Source organism: Nerophis lumbriciformis, linkage group LG22 (assembly GCF_033978685.3).
Source record: "Nerophis lumbriciformis linkage group LG22, RoL_Nlum_v2.1, whole genome shotgun sequence".
NCBI classification, from domain to species: domain Eukaryota; kingdom Metazoa; phylum Chordata; class Actinopteri; order Syngnathiformes; family Syngnathidae; genus Nerophis; species Nerophis lumbriciformis.
In genome coordinates, this window is record NC_084569.2 from 11,493,453 (window position 1) to 11,510,862 (window position 17,410).

Here is a 17,410-nt window from a genome sequence, read left to right on the forward strand (position 1 = left end):
ATGTCATGACTGTCTTGAGTTTCCAATCATTTCTACAACTCTTATTTTGTTGTGATAGAGTGATTGGAGCACATACTTGTTGGTCACAAAAAACATTCATGAAGTTTGGTTCTTTTATGAATTTATTATGGGTCCCTTGGCAAGTTTCACTGCAATAAGGCGCTTTTGGTAGCCATCCACAAGCTTCTGCTTGAATTTTTGACCACTCATTATGACAAAATTGGCGCAGATCAGCTAAATGTGTTGGTTTTCTGACATGGACTTGTTTCTTCAGCATTGTCCACACATTTAAGTCAGGACTTTTGGCAAGGCCATTCTAAAACCTTCATTCTAGCCTGATTTAGCCACTCCTTTACCACTTTTGACGTGTGTTTGGGGTCGTTGTCCTGTTGGAACACCCAACTGCGCCCAAGACCCAACCTCCGGGCTGATGATTTTAGGTTGTCCTGAAGAATTTGGAGGTAATCCTCCTTTTTCATTGTCCCATTTACTCTCTGTAAAGCACCAGTTCCATTGGCAGCAAAACAGGCCCAGAGCATAATACTACCACCACCATGCTTAACGGTATGCATGGTGATCCTGGGATTAAAGGCCTCACCTTTTCCCCTATTGCTGGGTATTGTGGCCAAACAGCTCAATTTGTGTTTCATCTGAAAAAGGAGGATTATGTCCAAATTCTTCAGGACAACCTAAAATAATCAGCCTGGAGGTTGGGTCTTGGGTGCAGTTGGGTGTTCCAACAGGACAATGACCCCAAACACATGTCAAAAGTGGTAAAAGAATGGCTAAATCAGGCTAGAATTAAGGTTTTAGAATGGCCTTCCCAAAAGTCCTGACTTAAAACGCGTGGACAATGCTGAAGAAACAAGTCCATATCAGAAAACCAACACATTTAGCTGAACTGCACCAGTTTTGTCACGAAGAGTGGTTGAAAAATTCAACCAGAAGCTTGTGGATGGCTACCAAAAGTGCCTACCGTCAATCATGGTGGTGGTAGTATTATGCTCTGGGCCTGTTTTGCTGCCAATGGAACTGGTGCTTTACAGAGAGTAAATGGGACAATGAAACCTCCAAATTCTTCAGGACAACCTAAAATCATCAGCCCGGAGGTTGGGTCTTGGGCGCAGTTGGGTGTTCCAACAGGACAATGACCCCGACGTCAAAAGTGGTAAAGGAATGGCTAAATCAGGCTAGAATTAAGGTTTTTAGTAATGGCCTTCCCAAAAGTTCTGACTTAAACGTGTGGACAATGCTGAAGAAACAAGTCCATGTCAGAAAACCAACACATTTAGCTGAACTGCACCAGTTTTGTCAAGAGGAGTGGTCAAAAACTCAAGCAGAAGCTTGTGGATGGCGACCAAAAGCGCCTACCGTCAAGTATGGGTGGTGGTAGTATTATGCTCCAGGCCTGTTCTGCTGCCAATGGAACTGGTGCTTTACAGAGAGTAAATGGGACAATGAAACCTCCAAATTCTTCAGGACAACCTAAAATCATCAGCCCGGAGGTTGGGTCTTGGGCGTAGTTGGGTGTTCCAACAAGACAATGACCCCGAACACACGTCAAAAGTGGTAAAGAAATGGCTAAATCAGGCTAGAATTAAGGTTTTTAGTAATGGCCTTCCCAAAAGTCCTGACTTAAACGTGTGGACAATGCTGAAGAAACAAGTCCATGTCAGAAAACCAACACATTTAGCTGAACTGCACCAATTTTGTCAAGAAGAGTGGTCAAAAACTCAACCAGAAGCTTGTGGATGGTTACCAAAAGCGCCTACCATCAAGCATGGTGGTGGTAGTATTATGCTCCGGGCCTGTTTTGCTGCCAATGGAACTGGTGCTTTACAGAGAGTAAATGGGACAATGAAAAATAAGGATTTCCTCCAAATTCTTCAGGACAACCTAAAATCATCAGCCCGGAGGTTGGGTCTTGGGCGCGGTTGGGTGTTCCAACAGGACAATGACCCCAAACACACGTCAAAAGTGGTAAAGGAATGGCTAAATCAGGCTAGAACATACCTGCCAACTTTTGAAATCAGAAAAACCTAGTAGCCAGGGTCCAGGGGCCGCAGGGCCCGGTAGGTCCAGGACAAAGTCCTGGTGGGGGGTTCCTGCGCCCCCCGACGCAAAATGATTGATTGCATTCAGACAGGTTAAAATGTTGCTAAAACCATCACTTTTCTATCAGTCACAGTGACTTTTCAAAACAAAAATATTACAGCAAAAATCATATGGGTTGATTGACATGTTTATTCTGTAAACTAACTTCAATAGTTTGAAATTATTTTCACAGTTAATGCCAGTTATCCTGTCAACCTTTCACAAGACTTCAATTTGTTAATTGAAAGTATAAACAGTATAAACAACTTTTACAGTAAACAAATGGTAAAACAGTACTAAACAATTCCATTAAAAAAAAAATTGGTGTCATTATTAACTTTCTGTCCAAGATTGTATAATCTACTGCCTTGTTCAATTGTAAAAAATATTCTGTGCCTAAAATTCACATTTCTGTCACAATTATCATACTGTAAACATGGTAAGCTAACTTCATTAAAATTAATAGTCCTGTCAATAGCATGGAATTACAATCCAAATGTAGTTTTTTTGTAAGCCTTTCAAAAGAATTCAAAATATGAAAAATGAATGAAAATTAATTTAAGCCATCAGACACTTTGAAAAGTGGCACATCACATCTCTAATGTAATCATTTTAACTTTTCAACAGAAATAGCACTGCAAAAATATTAAGGACATACTTCTGTATTTTGGTAGTTATGCTGTCAACATTTAACAATATTTCTTCAACTTGGACTTAAAAGCATAAATAGTATAAACACTTTTAACAGTATAACAGTACTAAACAATTCCAATAGATAACATTGGTGTCATTGCCTTTTTGTTTGCTCAATTATTGCCTCCGTAAATAAAACTTCGGCATTTATCACATCCAAAGAATCTGTTTGGGCGACGAAAAACGTTGAAAGTTTTCCACTTGTACCGAAATCTGTTACCCATCGGAATTTGTAACTCCAGGGGGCGATGTTCCCATGACGTTTGTTTGATGGTTAAACGGCAAGCCCAAAGAGGAGGAGAAGAAGAACGCTTGCGTAAATGGCGTAAACTATCCTTAATGCTGAAACGTCAGTTGTCAGAATTTCAGCATTAATAAATTACACATATTCTGGAAATCAATGACTTGCTTTCATTATAGTATGAGTCCATTGTTATTATTAATGCTGAAATTCTGACAACTGACGTTTCAGCATTAAGGATAGTTTACGCCATTTACGCAAGCGTTCTTCTTCTCCTCTTTGGGCTTGCCGTTTAACCATCAAACAAACGTCATGGGAACATCGCCCCCTGGAGTTACAAATTCCGATGGGTAACAGATTTCGGTACAACAACGGCATTAGACTTGTGTTTTTTTGTCCCAACGTGGTCTTTAACATCGCTAATTCCTCCGTGTCCGATCGAAAAATCTTGTCTGCACAAGGTGCAATTCGCGTAGTTTTCACCCTTTTTGGAACGGATAATTATTCCCGGATAGGCTTTTGAATATTCTTCACGGAATGACTGCAGTTTTCTTTTCGGTTTAAGACTCGTTTGCAATTTTTCTCCGGCTGATTCCATGATCGTTCGCTCGTTTGGAAACAATGGCAACTGGTGCCTCGTGCTTGGCAGCGGTGCTATAAATAGCCTCGCGCATGGCATTCGGAATGGCTCGATAGGAAGTTACGGGAAGCAGTGTCGATTGTCATTGTTGTTACGTGCTTTCGTGAATAAAACTTTTAAAAAATATATTTTTTTAATTAATGAAAAACCGTATTTTTTATCACTGCAACCGTAACCCGGAATAGGTTGATGAAAACCGTACTAATTACGGGAAAACCAGAGTAGTTGGCAGGTATGCTAGAATTAAGGTTTTTAGTAATGGCCTTCCCAAAAGCCCTGACTTAAACGTGTGGACAATGCTGAAGAAACAAGTCCATGTCAGAAAACCAACACATTTAGCTGAACTGCACCAATTTTGTCAAGAGGAGTGGTCAAAAATTCAAGCAGAAGCTTGTGGATGGCTACCAAAAGTGAAACTTGCCAAGGGACATGTAAGCAAATATTAACATTGCTGTACGTATACTTTTGACCCAGCAGATTTGCTCACATTTTCAGTAGACCCATAATAAATTCATAAAAGAACCAAACTTAATGAATGTTTTTTTGTGACCAACAAGTATGTGCTCCAATCACTCTATCACAAAAAAAATAAGAGTTGTAGAAATGATTGGAAACTCAACACAGCCATGACATTATGTTTTTAACAGTGCAACCCACGCCAAACGCACAATGCAATGACATAAAAACATCCAAAAACAGTCGTACGGAACAATAAAGCCTTTATTTATTATCTTCTTTTTTTTTTTTTTTTGTCTTTCCAAAGTTCAAGTTTGTCAGTCCCACCAAATGAGCCGGTGGCAAATAGAGTGAAGGATTAAGAGGTAGAGCAAGTGTTCCGGTGTAAAAAGTCCACTTTTACACTCCTAAAAAAGAGAGGCCGGAGGGGGCATTTTTTGTTGTTGTTTTTTTTTTCCTTTAAAAGGGAGGTGGGGGATGGGAGGGGGGGGCAATAACAGCAGCTTGTTTACGGTGTTGCTCACATTCCCTTATAAGTCCCAATCACAAAAGGAGGTGGAAGCAGGCGGCACTACAGTGTAAAGCGGAGCAACACTACTGACATCACAGTCTGGGGAACACTTGGGGGGAGTCGGTCCTGATGCTGCATAGAGGGGCTCGGGCGGGAGTGGGCCGCGGGAACCTGAGCGGCACATCCGAAATAGGCCCTGCTAAAAGATGTTTATGTATGCATGTATGTATATATGTATGTCACACTGCAATAAAATAAAACTACTACCAGACACTCAGCTGCACCGTCAGAGTCAGACAGTGTTACATTAAAAAAACAAACAAGGAGATAGTATTTACATCTTCAACATATAAATTATTCCCCCTAACAATGCATGTGTGTGTGTGTGTGTGAGGCATAAAAAGAACAGACACAAACAAGCGCCTAAGAAGAAAAAAACAGGAAAACTTCTTTTAAATGCGGCTAAAAATGTAAAAGAATCTGGTGGCATTTCCAGGTTGGTATCCATGGCAACAGTGGAGTCGGGTAATGGTTGGCTTGGACCAGGGGTGTCCAAATACTTTTTTTTGTTAGGTGCTTATAGTAAAAAATACAATGAATTCATTATTGTTAAGATATATTAGGAGCGTTAATTTGCTGCTTGTATAGAAGTGGATGTTTTGTTCAGATAGCTTTTTATCTAATGCGTAAAATGTATCAAAAACGACCCCCGCATGCCTCGAATAATCTTTAAAAGGTTTGGACACCCCTTCCCTGGCTGATTATTTGTAGCTATACGTTTAGATTTCTACGGAGCCCCTAAAGGGGACATGGGGGAAAACATTTTTTATATAATTGTTTTTATTTTTTTAAGACATGTATCTCGTGCGCACGAGAAACTTTTTATAAATTTATAAAATAAAATAAAAATTTTTTTTTGTTTTTGTTGTTTTTTTAGACATGTATCTCGTGCACACGAGATACATGTCTAAAAAAAAAATAATAATAAAAAAACTATATATTTTTTTTAAATAACTTTATAAAAAGTTTCTCGTGCGCACGAGATACATGTCTAAAAAAAATAAAAAATATATAATTTTTTTTTAAAATAACTTTATAAAAAGTTTCTTGTGCGCACGAGATACATGTCTAAAAAAATAAAAAGTAAAATTATAATTTTTTTTTTTTAACTTTATAAAAAGTTTCTCGTGCGCACGAGATACATGTCTAAAAAAAATAAAAAGTAAAAAAACGATATATATTTTTTTTTAATAACTTTATAAAAAGTTTCTCGTGCGCATGAGAAAGTTTCTCGCGCGCACGAGAAACTTTTTATAAAGTTACTTAAAAAAAATTTTTTATAATTTTTTTTTTTTTTTTTTAGACATGTATCTCGTGCAGTCGAGAAACTTTTTATAAAGTTATTAAAAACATTTTTTTTATAATTTAATTTTTTTATTTTTTTTAGACATGTATCTCGTGCGCACAAGAAACTTTTTATAAAGTTATTAAAAAAATTGATATAGTTTTTTTATTATTATTTTTTTTTTTAGACATGTAGAGATACATGTCTAAAAAAAAATTTAAAATAAAAAACTATAATTTTTTTTTTAAATAACTTTATAAAAAGTTTCTCGTGCGCACGATACATGTCTAAAAAAAATAAAAAGTAAAATTATAATTTTTTTCATAACTTTATAAAAAGTTTCTTGTGCGCACGAGATACATGTCTAAAAAAAAATTAAAAATAAAACTATATTTTTTTAATAACTTTATAAAAAGTTTCTCGTGCGCACGAGATACATGTCTAAAAAATAAATAAAATAAAATTATAAAAAACATTTTTTTTAGTAACTTTATAAAAACGAGATACACGTCTAAAAAATAAAAAAAGTATAATTTAAAAAAAACAAAAACTTTATAAAAAGTTTCTCGTGCGCACGAGATACATGTCTAAAAAAAATAAAAAATAAAATTATAATTTTTTTTAATAACTTTATAAAAAGTTTCTCGTGCGCACGAGATACATGTCTAAAAAAAATAAAAAAAACGATATTTTTTTAATAACTTTATAAAAAGTTTCTCGTGCGCACGAGATACATGTCTAAAAAAAAATAAAAAAATTATAAAAACATTTTTTTTAGAAACTTTATAAAAAGTTTCTCATGCGCATGAGAAAGTTTCTCTTGCGCACGAGATACATGTCTAAAAAAATAAAATTATAAAAAAAATTTTTTTAGTAACTTTATAAAAAGTTTCTCGTGCGCATGAGAAAGTTTCTTGTGCGCACGAGATACATGTCTAAAAAAAAATAAAAAATAAAAAAACTATATATATTTTTTTAGATAACTTTATAAAAAGTTTCTCATGCGCACGAGATACATGTCTAAAAAAAATAAAAAATAAAATTATAATTAAAAAAAAAAAAAACTTTATAAAAAGTTTCTCGTGCGCACGAGATACATGTCTTAAAAAATTTTTTTTTTTAAATAAAAAAAAAAATTAAAAAAAAAAAATTCCCCCATGTCCCTTTAGGAGTTCTGTAGATTTCTATTTCCAGACATGTTTTTTTTTTTTTTTTTTTTCCCCATCATATTAGTGTTTTTGTAATTTGATTGACGATTTGTAGCTCCTCCCCTTTCCCCAGCATGACCTCTTGACAACATCGAGTGACCCAAGGAGAGGGTTGAAACTGGCGTCATGACGCAATAACGGCAAGATTCTCACACGCACACGCGCACACACACACGTCGACAATATACAGTATCAAAACGCCGTGACGACACTAAAATTGTAATAAACGTGTCGAAAGAAAAAAAAAAAAAAAAAAAAAGGTCCGTCTCTGTAAAGAAGCGGGGAAATAAAAAGCCAAAAAAGAAAAGTTCATTGAGCGAGTTTCGGGGGTCAAACCTCTCCAGTTAATGTTTGCATCTCTCTTCTCTCTTCCTGCACGAGAGTCCGTCATTTCATTTCTTTCTTTTCTCTCTAAAAAAACAAAACAAACAGTAGGCCATCATCGGTGCGTTGACTGAGTGAGAAGCGGCGCCGACGCGGGATCAGTCGTCCAGGACGACCTTGACGAAGCTGGCCACGTCTGTCTCTTTGGAGTCATGCAAGGTGAAAAAGGGATGTTTCTGTGAGGCAAAGAGGGGGAAAAGAAGGCTTTAAGTGACATTTATTAAAACATTGTTACTTTTTAAGCACCTTACACCTCAATTACATTTTAATACCCTAATTCCTCTCGTGTGACATTTGTTTACTCAACTGCAGAGAGGACCTGGCATCCATTATGGGTATGACTTTTGTACAAACCAGTGTTGTCCCGATACAGATATTATTTCGATATTTTTCTAAATAAAGGGGACAACAAAAAATTGCATTATTGGCTTTATTAAAACAAAAAATCTTAGGGTACATTAAACATATGTTTCTTATTGCAAGTTTGTCTTTAAATAAAATAGTGAACATACTAGACAACTTGTCTTTTATTAGTAGGTAAGCAAACAAAGACTTCTAATTTAGTCTGCTGACATATGCAGCAACATATTGTGTCATTTATCATTCTATTATTTTGTCAACATTATTAAGGACAAGCGGTAGAAAATGAATTATTAATCTACTTGTTCATTTACTGTTAATATCTGCTTACTTTACCTTTTAACATGTTCTATCTGCACTTCTGTTAAAATGTAATAATCACTTATTCTTCTGTTGTTTTGATACTTTACATTCGTTTTGGATGATACCACAAATTTGGGTATCAATCCGATACCAAGTCGTTATATGATCATGTGTCCAGGGACATATTTTCTGAGTTTATAAACATAATAGGAATTTTTTTTAAAACGAAAGAAGATGTGATGCCAAAAAATATTGACATAATCATAGTAGTATCGACTAGGTACGCTCCTGTACTTGGTATCATTACAGTGGATGTCAGGTGTAGATCCACCAATGGCGTTTGTTTACATTTTGGCGCATGTTTCACTACATGGTGTGTAGTGAAGCATGTTTAGCTCTTCCTCGTCCTGCAGTGATAATGATACTTGTAAGAAACGTACTTTATTTGTCGCCATGGAGACCAGGATTAGTGATTTAGAAGTAGCTAAAACACTGCCGACGGCGGCTGGACTTTAGCCGCTAGCTAGCTAGCCATGTCTTAAAGTGAATTAGTGAATTATATTTATATAGCGCTTTTTCTCTATTGACTCAAAGCACTTTATATAGTGAAACCCAATATCTAAGTTACATTTAAACCAGTGTGGGTGGAACTGTGGTTAAAGTGTCTTGCCCAAGGACACAACAGCAGCGACTAGGATGGCGGAAGCGGGGATCGAACCTGGAACCCTCAAGTTGCTGGCACGGCCACTCTACCAACCGAGCTATACCGCCCATAAAGCATCTCTTCCTGAGGGTGTTTCAGTGTTATAACTTCACCTTTTTCATTAGTTTTTAAGCCAAAATGCGTCCGTTTTTCCTTTTCTGTCTACACACTGTGTCTGCTTGTAAGTACTCTGTGATTGTGCGCTGCCGAACATGCTCCTCTGCTCGCAAACCAGCAATGACACGACGTGACGACGACAGGGGGCGCGGGACCGGTACTTTTCAGAGTCGGTATAGTACCGAATATGATTCATTAGCATCGCGGTACTATACTAATACCGGTATACCGTACTACCCTAGTACAAACTAATAATAAAAAAGAAAAATGGTTTTAATTGTTTCACTATTTTAAATCATTTACTGGTTTTAAAGGGAAACTGCACTTTTGCCTATTGTTCACAATCATGAGAGACAAAACGACGGATGTATTTTTTTAACGTAAATAAGTCTGCTTATAATGGAGTCAATGGAAAGTCCTCCATTCCGCCCATAAATCCCTCTAAATAGCCATCCCAAAAAAGGCCAACAATACTCCATTGACATTTCGTGACTTGACCTAACCAAGTATGAGTGATGTTGTTGTTAAAAGCACTAATGCACATGAACTATTTTTAGCCTGATATTGAAAACGGCGGCTGGTGAGCTGCTTTCACGCCTCGGAGCTGGCGAAAGTTTATTCTAGATCATAAATAATACCTCTCACCTGGATAGTAGAAGGATGAAGGCATAATCTAACAGTTTGGTCAACTTTGGCATCCAATTTAGACCCAGAAATGGCGAGAAGAAGACATGAAAAGACGCTTGGTATGCGCTTGAGTCCACTCCCCATTTTTCTTCGCGAGGATTATGAGTCATTCTTCATCTAAAAACGGGAATATGTGAACATCCTAGCTGTCGGCTGTCCTCGTGAGAGCAGACATTGTACAGTAAGTGATGTTTTCTTATGTTTGTTGGCTCTCATGAAGTCTGCAGTGAGATATACCCATCATATCAGTTCCTTGGTGTGATCAAATTTTGTTATTATTAATTAATTAATTATAATTAAAAAAAAGAAAAAAGGTTTCATTTGTTTTATTATTCTAAATCATTCCAAAACTGTTATTTCTTCATTAATTAAAAGTTTTATAACATTTGTTTTAAATGAAGCTGTACAAACTAATTGAAAAAAAAAATAAAAAAATAATTGTATAAATTGTACCATTTTACATTTTTTTCCTCATAATTAAAATTGATATGACATCTATTTGTCTTGCTTTTATTTTGTAGGAATAATGCATTTTTTAATATCTTAAACTATTTATTTTTTTAAATAATTTCACTGTTTGTTTTTGTGTTTTTTGTCTTTGTGTGGATTACTTTTTTTAATCTTCCTGTAAAAATTACCTACCTTCACTTGATTTTCTGAGAAAAATAATGAAATGATTTCACACAAATAATAATAATAATACTTAGTTCAATTAAATGTTTGTCTGTAGTTCCTTTTTCTTTACCAGTCTCTCATATTCTTATTCATTCCTCACAATCGCATAATAACATTACTATAATAATCAATAAACGTTACTAATTACCATACACAAAATATATATATTTTTTTTTTAAGTTTTTTTTTTTACCACTGTGATTTCCCGCACATTTAGAGTGTCCGCCCTGAGATCGGTAGGTTGTGAGTTCAAACCCCGGGCGAGTCATACCAAAGACTATAAAAATGGGACCCATTATCTCTGCTTGGTACTCAGCATCAAGGTTTGGAATTGGGGGTTAAATCACCAAAAATTTATCCCGGGCGTGGCCACTGCTGCTGCTCACTGCTCCCCTCACCCCCCAGGGGGTGATCAAGGGTGATGGGTCAAATGCAGAGAATAATTTCGCCACACCTATAGTGTGTGTGTGTGTGTGTGTGTGTGTGTGTGTGTGTGTGTGTGTGTGTGTGTGTGTGTGTGTGTGTGACAATCATTGGTACTTTAACTGTAACTTAATTAAGCGGTAATTAGAATTTTGAAAAGTATATTCTGCTTATGCATTGTTTATAAATGGATACAATTTATAACTTTTGTATTCTTTAAAGGGGAAAAATATAATTCTACAAATAATCCTGCAGTTCAAATTTACATTTGACATTATAACAAATATTTTGATGTGTGGCATAAAAAGAACCCCAGTGCATTAAAAGTAACAGCAGGCAGGTTGATGCCAAAATATTTGCCAAATTAAGGGAAATATCCATATTTTTTGTCTTTTGTCCCCCGTATGAGAATACATTGTCATTAAAATGCAAAAAAAAAAAAAAACACTTACCATTAATTCTGTATAAGCTGGTCTCTCATTAGGCTTCTTTCTTAAACTGTGAGCACACAGGAGAGAGCAGAGGTTAATGCGTGGAAAACACCTCCCTCTGCTGGCCATTCACCAAAGTGCGCTTTACATATACAGGATTTGAACAAGTTCCAAGTGGCTCTCACCACTGGGAGATGAAGTCTACAAAGTCTGGTGAGAAGCGGTCCGCGGGCAGCTGTGGGGAGGGCTCGTCCACCACCTGCTTGAGCTGCTGGAAGGGCGTACCCCACGAGTCGTAGGGGAACTTCAGAATGGCCAACTCGATCTAGAGCACACGTACACAGTGTTGGCGCAAAATATTTTCAAAATAAAGTCATAAAAATGGGGTCAAACAGTACATTTTTGGGGTCTCACTTTTTTGTAAGCGTTTTGAAAACAAATGATAAATGTATGCGGTTATAGCTCACATTCTATATTGTGTTTTGGAAAAAGGTTGTCAAAAATGTTACTTAATTAATTAAAAAAATAATACAAAAGAAAACACATTTCTATGCATATTCAGTTATAAACATCCATTCACTTTCTTCTTTCCTTCATGGACATAAACTTTACCGCTGCCGGTATTTTTTTCTATATTTGTATTTAATAAGTTGTAGGTGGATTTATTTCAGTATAAAAGTGTAAAAAGTTTTTTGCTTCGGTCATGAAATGATGATAATGGTGTGCCAGGGCATACATGCATTATTTATTTAACGCTTAAATCTCTAGATAAGTTGTTCTTAACCTTGTTGGAGGTACCGAACCCCACCAGTTTCATATGCGCATTCACCGAACCCTTCTTTAGTGACAAATAAAATGGTTTTTTTTTCAAATTCAAGACATGTTTTGACATGACATGATATGTTTTTGGTAACACTTTAGTATGGGGAACATATTCTAAGTAACAAAGACTTAATTTAGAGTTATTTGGACACTAGGGGAACATATTCTAAGTAACAAAGACTTAATTTAGAGTTATTTGGACACTAGGGGAACCTATTCCAAGGAACAAAGACTACATTTAGAGTTATTTGGACACTAGAGGAACATATTCTAAGTAATAAAGACTAAATTTAGAGTTATTTGGACACTAAGGGAACATATTCTAAGTAACAAAGACTTGATTTAGAGTTATTTGGACACTAGAGGAACATATTCTAAGTAATAGAGACTTAATTTAGAGTTATTTGGACACTAGGGGAACATATTATAAGTAATAAAGATTTAATTTAGAGTTATTTGGACACTAGGGGAACATATTCCACGGAACAAATACTAAATTTAGAGTTATTTGGACACTAGAGGAACATATTCTAAGTAATAAAGACTAAATTTAGAGTTATTTGGACACTAGGGGAACATATTCCAAGGAACAAAGACTAAATTTAGAGTTATTTGGACACTAGAGGAACATATTCTAAGTAATAAAGACTTAATTTAGAGTTTTTTGGACACTAGGGGAACATATTCCAAGGAACAAAGACTAAATTTAGAGTTATTTGGACACTAGGGGAACATATTCTAAGTAACAAAGACTTGATTTAGAGTTATTTGGACACTAGGGGAACATATTCTAAGTAACAAAGACTTGGTTTAGAGTTATTTGGACACTAGGGGAACATATTCTAAGTAATAAAGACTTGATTTAGAGTTATTTGGACACTAGGGGAACATATTCTAAGTAACAAAGACTTGGTTTAGAGTTATTTGGACACTAGGGGAACATATTCTAAGTAATAAAGACTTGATTTAGAGTTATTTGGACACTAGAGGAACATATTCTAAGTAATAAAGACTTAATTTAGAGTTTTTTGGACACTAGGGGAACATATTCCAAGGAACAAAGACTAAATTTAGAGTTATTTGGACACTAGAGGAACATATTCTAAGTAAAAAAGACTAAATTTAGAGTTATTTGGACACTAGGGGAACATATTCCAAGGAACAAAGACTAAATTTAGAGTTATTTGGACACTAGAGGAACATATTCTAAGTAACACAGACTTGATTTAGAGTTATTTGGACACTAGAGGAACATATTCTAAGTAATAAAGACTAAATTTAGAGTTATTTGGACACTAGGGGAACATATTCTAAGTAACACAGACTTGATTTAGAGTTATTTGGACACTAAGGGAACATATTCTAAGTAATAAAGACTTGATTTAGAGTTATTTGGACACTAGGGGAACATATTCTAAGTAACAAAGACTTGGTTTAGAGTTATTTGGACACTAGGGGAACATATTCTAAGGAACAAAGACTAAATTTAGAGTTATTTGGACACTAGAGGAACATATTCTAAGTAACAAAGACTTGATTTAGAGTTATTTGGACACTAGAGGAACATATTATAAGTAACACAGACTTGATTTAGAGTTATTTGGACACTAGAGGAACATATTCTAAGTAATAAAGACTAAATTTAGAGTTATTTGGACACTAGAGGAACATATTCTAAGTAATAAAGACTTAATTTAGAGTTATTTGGACACTAGGGGAACATATTCCAAGGAACAAAGACTACATTTAGAGTTATTTGGACACTAGGGGAACATATTCCAAGGAACAAAGACTACAATTAGAGTTATTTGGATACTAGAGGAACATATTCTAAGTAATAAAGACTAAATTTAGAGTTATTTGGACACTAGGGGAACATATTCCAAGGAACAAAGACTAAATTTAGAGTTATTTGGACACTAGAGGAACATATTCTAAGTAATAAAGACTACATTTAGAGTTATTTGGACACTAGGGGAACATATTCCAAGGAACAAAGACTAAATTTAGAGTTATTTGGACACTAGGGGAACATATTCCAAGGAACAAAGACTACATTTAGAGTTATTTGGACAATAGGGGAACATATTCTAAGTAACAAAGACTTGATTTAGAGTTATTTGGACACTAGGGGAACATATTCTAAGTAACAAAGACTTGATTTAGAGTTATTTGGACACTAGGGGAACATATTCCACGGAACAAAGACTAAATTTAGAGTTATTTGGACACTAGAGGAACATATTCTAAGTAATAAAGACTAAATTTAGAGTTATTTGGACACTAGGGGAACATATTCCAAGGAATAAAGACTACATTTAGAGTTATTTGGACACTAGGGGAACATATTCCAAGGAACAAAGACTAAATTTAGAGTTATTTGGACACTAGGGGAACGTATTCTAAGTAACAAAGACTTGATTTAGAGTTATTTGGACACTAGGGGAACATATTCCAAGGAACAAAGACTAAATTTAGAGTTATTTGGACACTAGAGGAACATATTCTAAGTAATAAAGACTAAATTTAGAGTTATTTGGACACTAGGGGAACATATTCTAAGTAACAAAGACTTGATTTAGAGTTATTTGGACACTAGGGGAACATATACTAAGTAACACAGACTTGATTTAGAGTTATTTGGACACTAGAGGAACATATTCTAAGTAATGAAGACTAAATTTAGAGTTATTTGGACACTAGAGGAACATATTCTAAGTAATAGACTACATTTAGAGTTATTTGGACACTAGGGGAACATATTCCAAGGAACAAAGACTTGATTTAGAGTTATTTGGACACTAGAGGAACATATTCTAAGTAATAAAGACTACATTTAGAGTTATTTGGACACTAGAGGAACATATTCCAAGTAATAAAGACTACATTTAGAGTTATTTGGACACTAGGGGAACATATTCCAAGGAACAAAGACTACATTTAGAGTTATTTGGACACTAGAGGAACATATTCTAAGTAATAAAGACTAAATTTAGAGTTATTTGGACACTAGGGGAACATATTCCAAGGAACAAAGACTAAATTTAGAGTTATTTGGACACTAGGGAACATATTCTAAGTAACAAAGACTTGATTTAGAGTTATTTGGACACTAGGGGAACATATTCTAAGTAATAAAGACTTAATTTAGAGTTATTTGGACACTAGGGGAACATATTCCAAGGAACAAAGACTAAATGTAGAGTTATTTGGACACTAGGGGAACATATTCTAAGTAACAAAGACTTGATTTAGAGTTATTTGGACACTAGGGGAACATATTCTAAGTAACAAAGACTTAATTTAGAGTTATTTGGACACTAGGGGAACATATTCCAAGGAAGAAAGACTTGATTTAGAGTTATTTGGACACTAGAGGAACATATTCTAAGTAATAAAGACTTCATTTAGAGTTATTTGGACACTAGGGGAACATATTCCAAGGAACAAAGACTAAATTTAGAGTTATTTGGACACTAGGGGAACATATTCTAAGTAACAAAGACTTGATTTAGAGTTATTTGGACACTAGGGGAACATATTCTAAGTAATAAAGACTTAATTTAGAGTTATTTGGACACTAGGGGAACATATTCCAAGGAACAAAGACTAAAATTAGAGTTATTTGGACACTAGGGGAACATATTCCAAGGAACAAAGACTCAATTTAGAGTTATTTGGACACTAGGGGAACATATTCTAAGTAACAAAGACTTGATTTAGAGTTATTTGGACACTAGAGGAACATATTCTAAGTAAAAAAGACTAAATTTAGAGTTATTTGGACACTAGGGGAACATATTCCAAGGAACAAAGACTAAATTTAGAGTTATTTGGACACTAGAGGAACATATTCTAAGTAATAAAGACTAAATTTAGAGTTATTTGGACACTAGGGGAACATATTCCAAGGAACAAAGACTAAATTTAGAGTTATTTGGACACTAGGGGAACATATTCTAAGTAACAAAGACTTGATTTAGAGTTATTTGGACACTAGGGGAACATATTCTAAGTAATAAAGACTTAATTTAGAGTTATTTGGACACTAGGGGAACATATTCCAAGGAACAAAGACTAAATTTAGAGTTATTTGGACACTAGGGGAACATATTCTAAGTAACAAAGACTTGATTTAGAGTTATTTGGACACTAGGGGAACATATTCTAAGTAACAAAGACTTAATTTAGAGTTATTTGGACACTAGGGGAACATATTCCAAGGAACAAAGACTACATTTAGAGTTATTTGGACACTAGAGGAACATATTCTAAGTAATAAAGACTAAATTTAGAGTTATTTGGACACTAGGGGAACATATTCCAAGGAACAAAGACTAAATTTAGAGTTATTTGGACACTAGGGGAACATATTCTAAGTAACAAAGACTTGATTTAGAGTTATTTGGACACTAGAGGAACATATTCTAAGTAATAAAGACTACATTTAGAGTTATTTGGACACTAGGGGAACATATTCCAAGGAACAAAGACTAAATTTAGAGTTATTTGGACACTAGGGGAACATATTCTAAGTAACAAAGGCTTGATTTAGAGTTATTTGGACACTAGGGGAACATATTCTAAGTAACAAAGACTTGATTTAGAGTTATTTGGACACTAGGGGAACATATTCCAAGGAACAAAGACTTAATTTAGAGTTATTTGGACACTAGGGGAACATATTCTAAGTAATAAAGACTTAATTTAGAGTTATTTGGACACTAGGGGAACATATTCCACGGAACAAAGACTAAATTTAGAGTTATTTGGACACTAGAGGAACATATTCTAAGTAATAAAGACTACATTTAGAGTTATTTGGACACTAGGGGAACATATTCCAAGGAACAAAGACTAAATTTAGAGTTATTTGGACACTAGGGGAACATATTCTAAGTAACAAAGACTTGATTTAGAGTTATTTGGACACTAGAGGAACATATTCTAAGTAATAAAGACTACATTTAGAGTTATTTGGACACTAGAGGAACATATTCCAAGTAATAAAGACTACATTTAGAGTTATTTGGACACTAGGGGAACATATTCCAAGGAACACAGACTAATTTTAGAGTTACTTGGTCACTAGAGGAACATATTCTAAGTAATAAAGACTAAATTTAGAGTTATTTGGACACTAGAGGAACATATTCTAAGTAATAAAGACTTAATTTAGAGTTTTTTGGACACTAGAGGAACATATTCTAAGTAATAATGTAACAATGTTGACTAATAAAACAAAGCTGGGTTTTTTTTCTTTCAAACTGTCATTGCTCAAAACATAATATTGAATCAAAATCAATGTTATTATGAA

General features: G+C 34.8%; 1 protein-coding gene across 1 annotated transcript in view; it reads right to left on the bottom strand.

The window, feature by feature from the left end:
- Positions 1-7,149: 7,149 nt before the first annotated feature.
- map2k6 (mitogen-activated protein kinase kinase 6) overlaps positions 7,150-17,410 on the bottom strand; it is a 53,847-nt gene continuing 43,586 nt past the window's right edge. The window contains exons 10-12 of the mRNA XM_061974245.1: positions 11,457-11,596; positions 11,293-11,338; positions 7,150-7,748 (exon numbers count right to left, since the gene is read on the bottom strand). Coding sequence (XP_061830229.1) covers positions 7,671-7,748; positions 11,293-11,338; positions 11,457-11,596 — 264 coding nt within the window. The 3' untranslated portion in view covers positions 7,150-7,670. The remainder of the gene's footprint in view (positions 7,749-11,292; positions 11,339-11,456; positions 11,597-17,410) is intronic.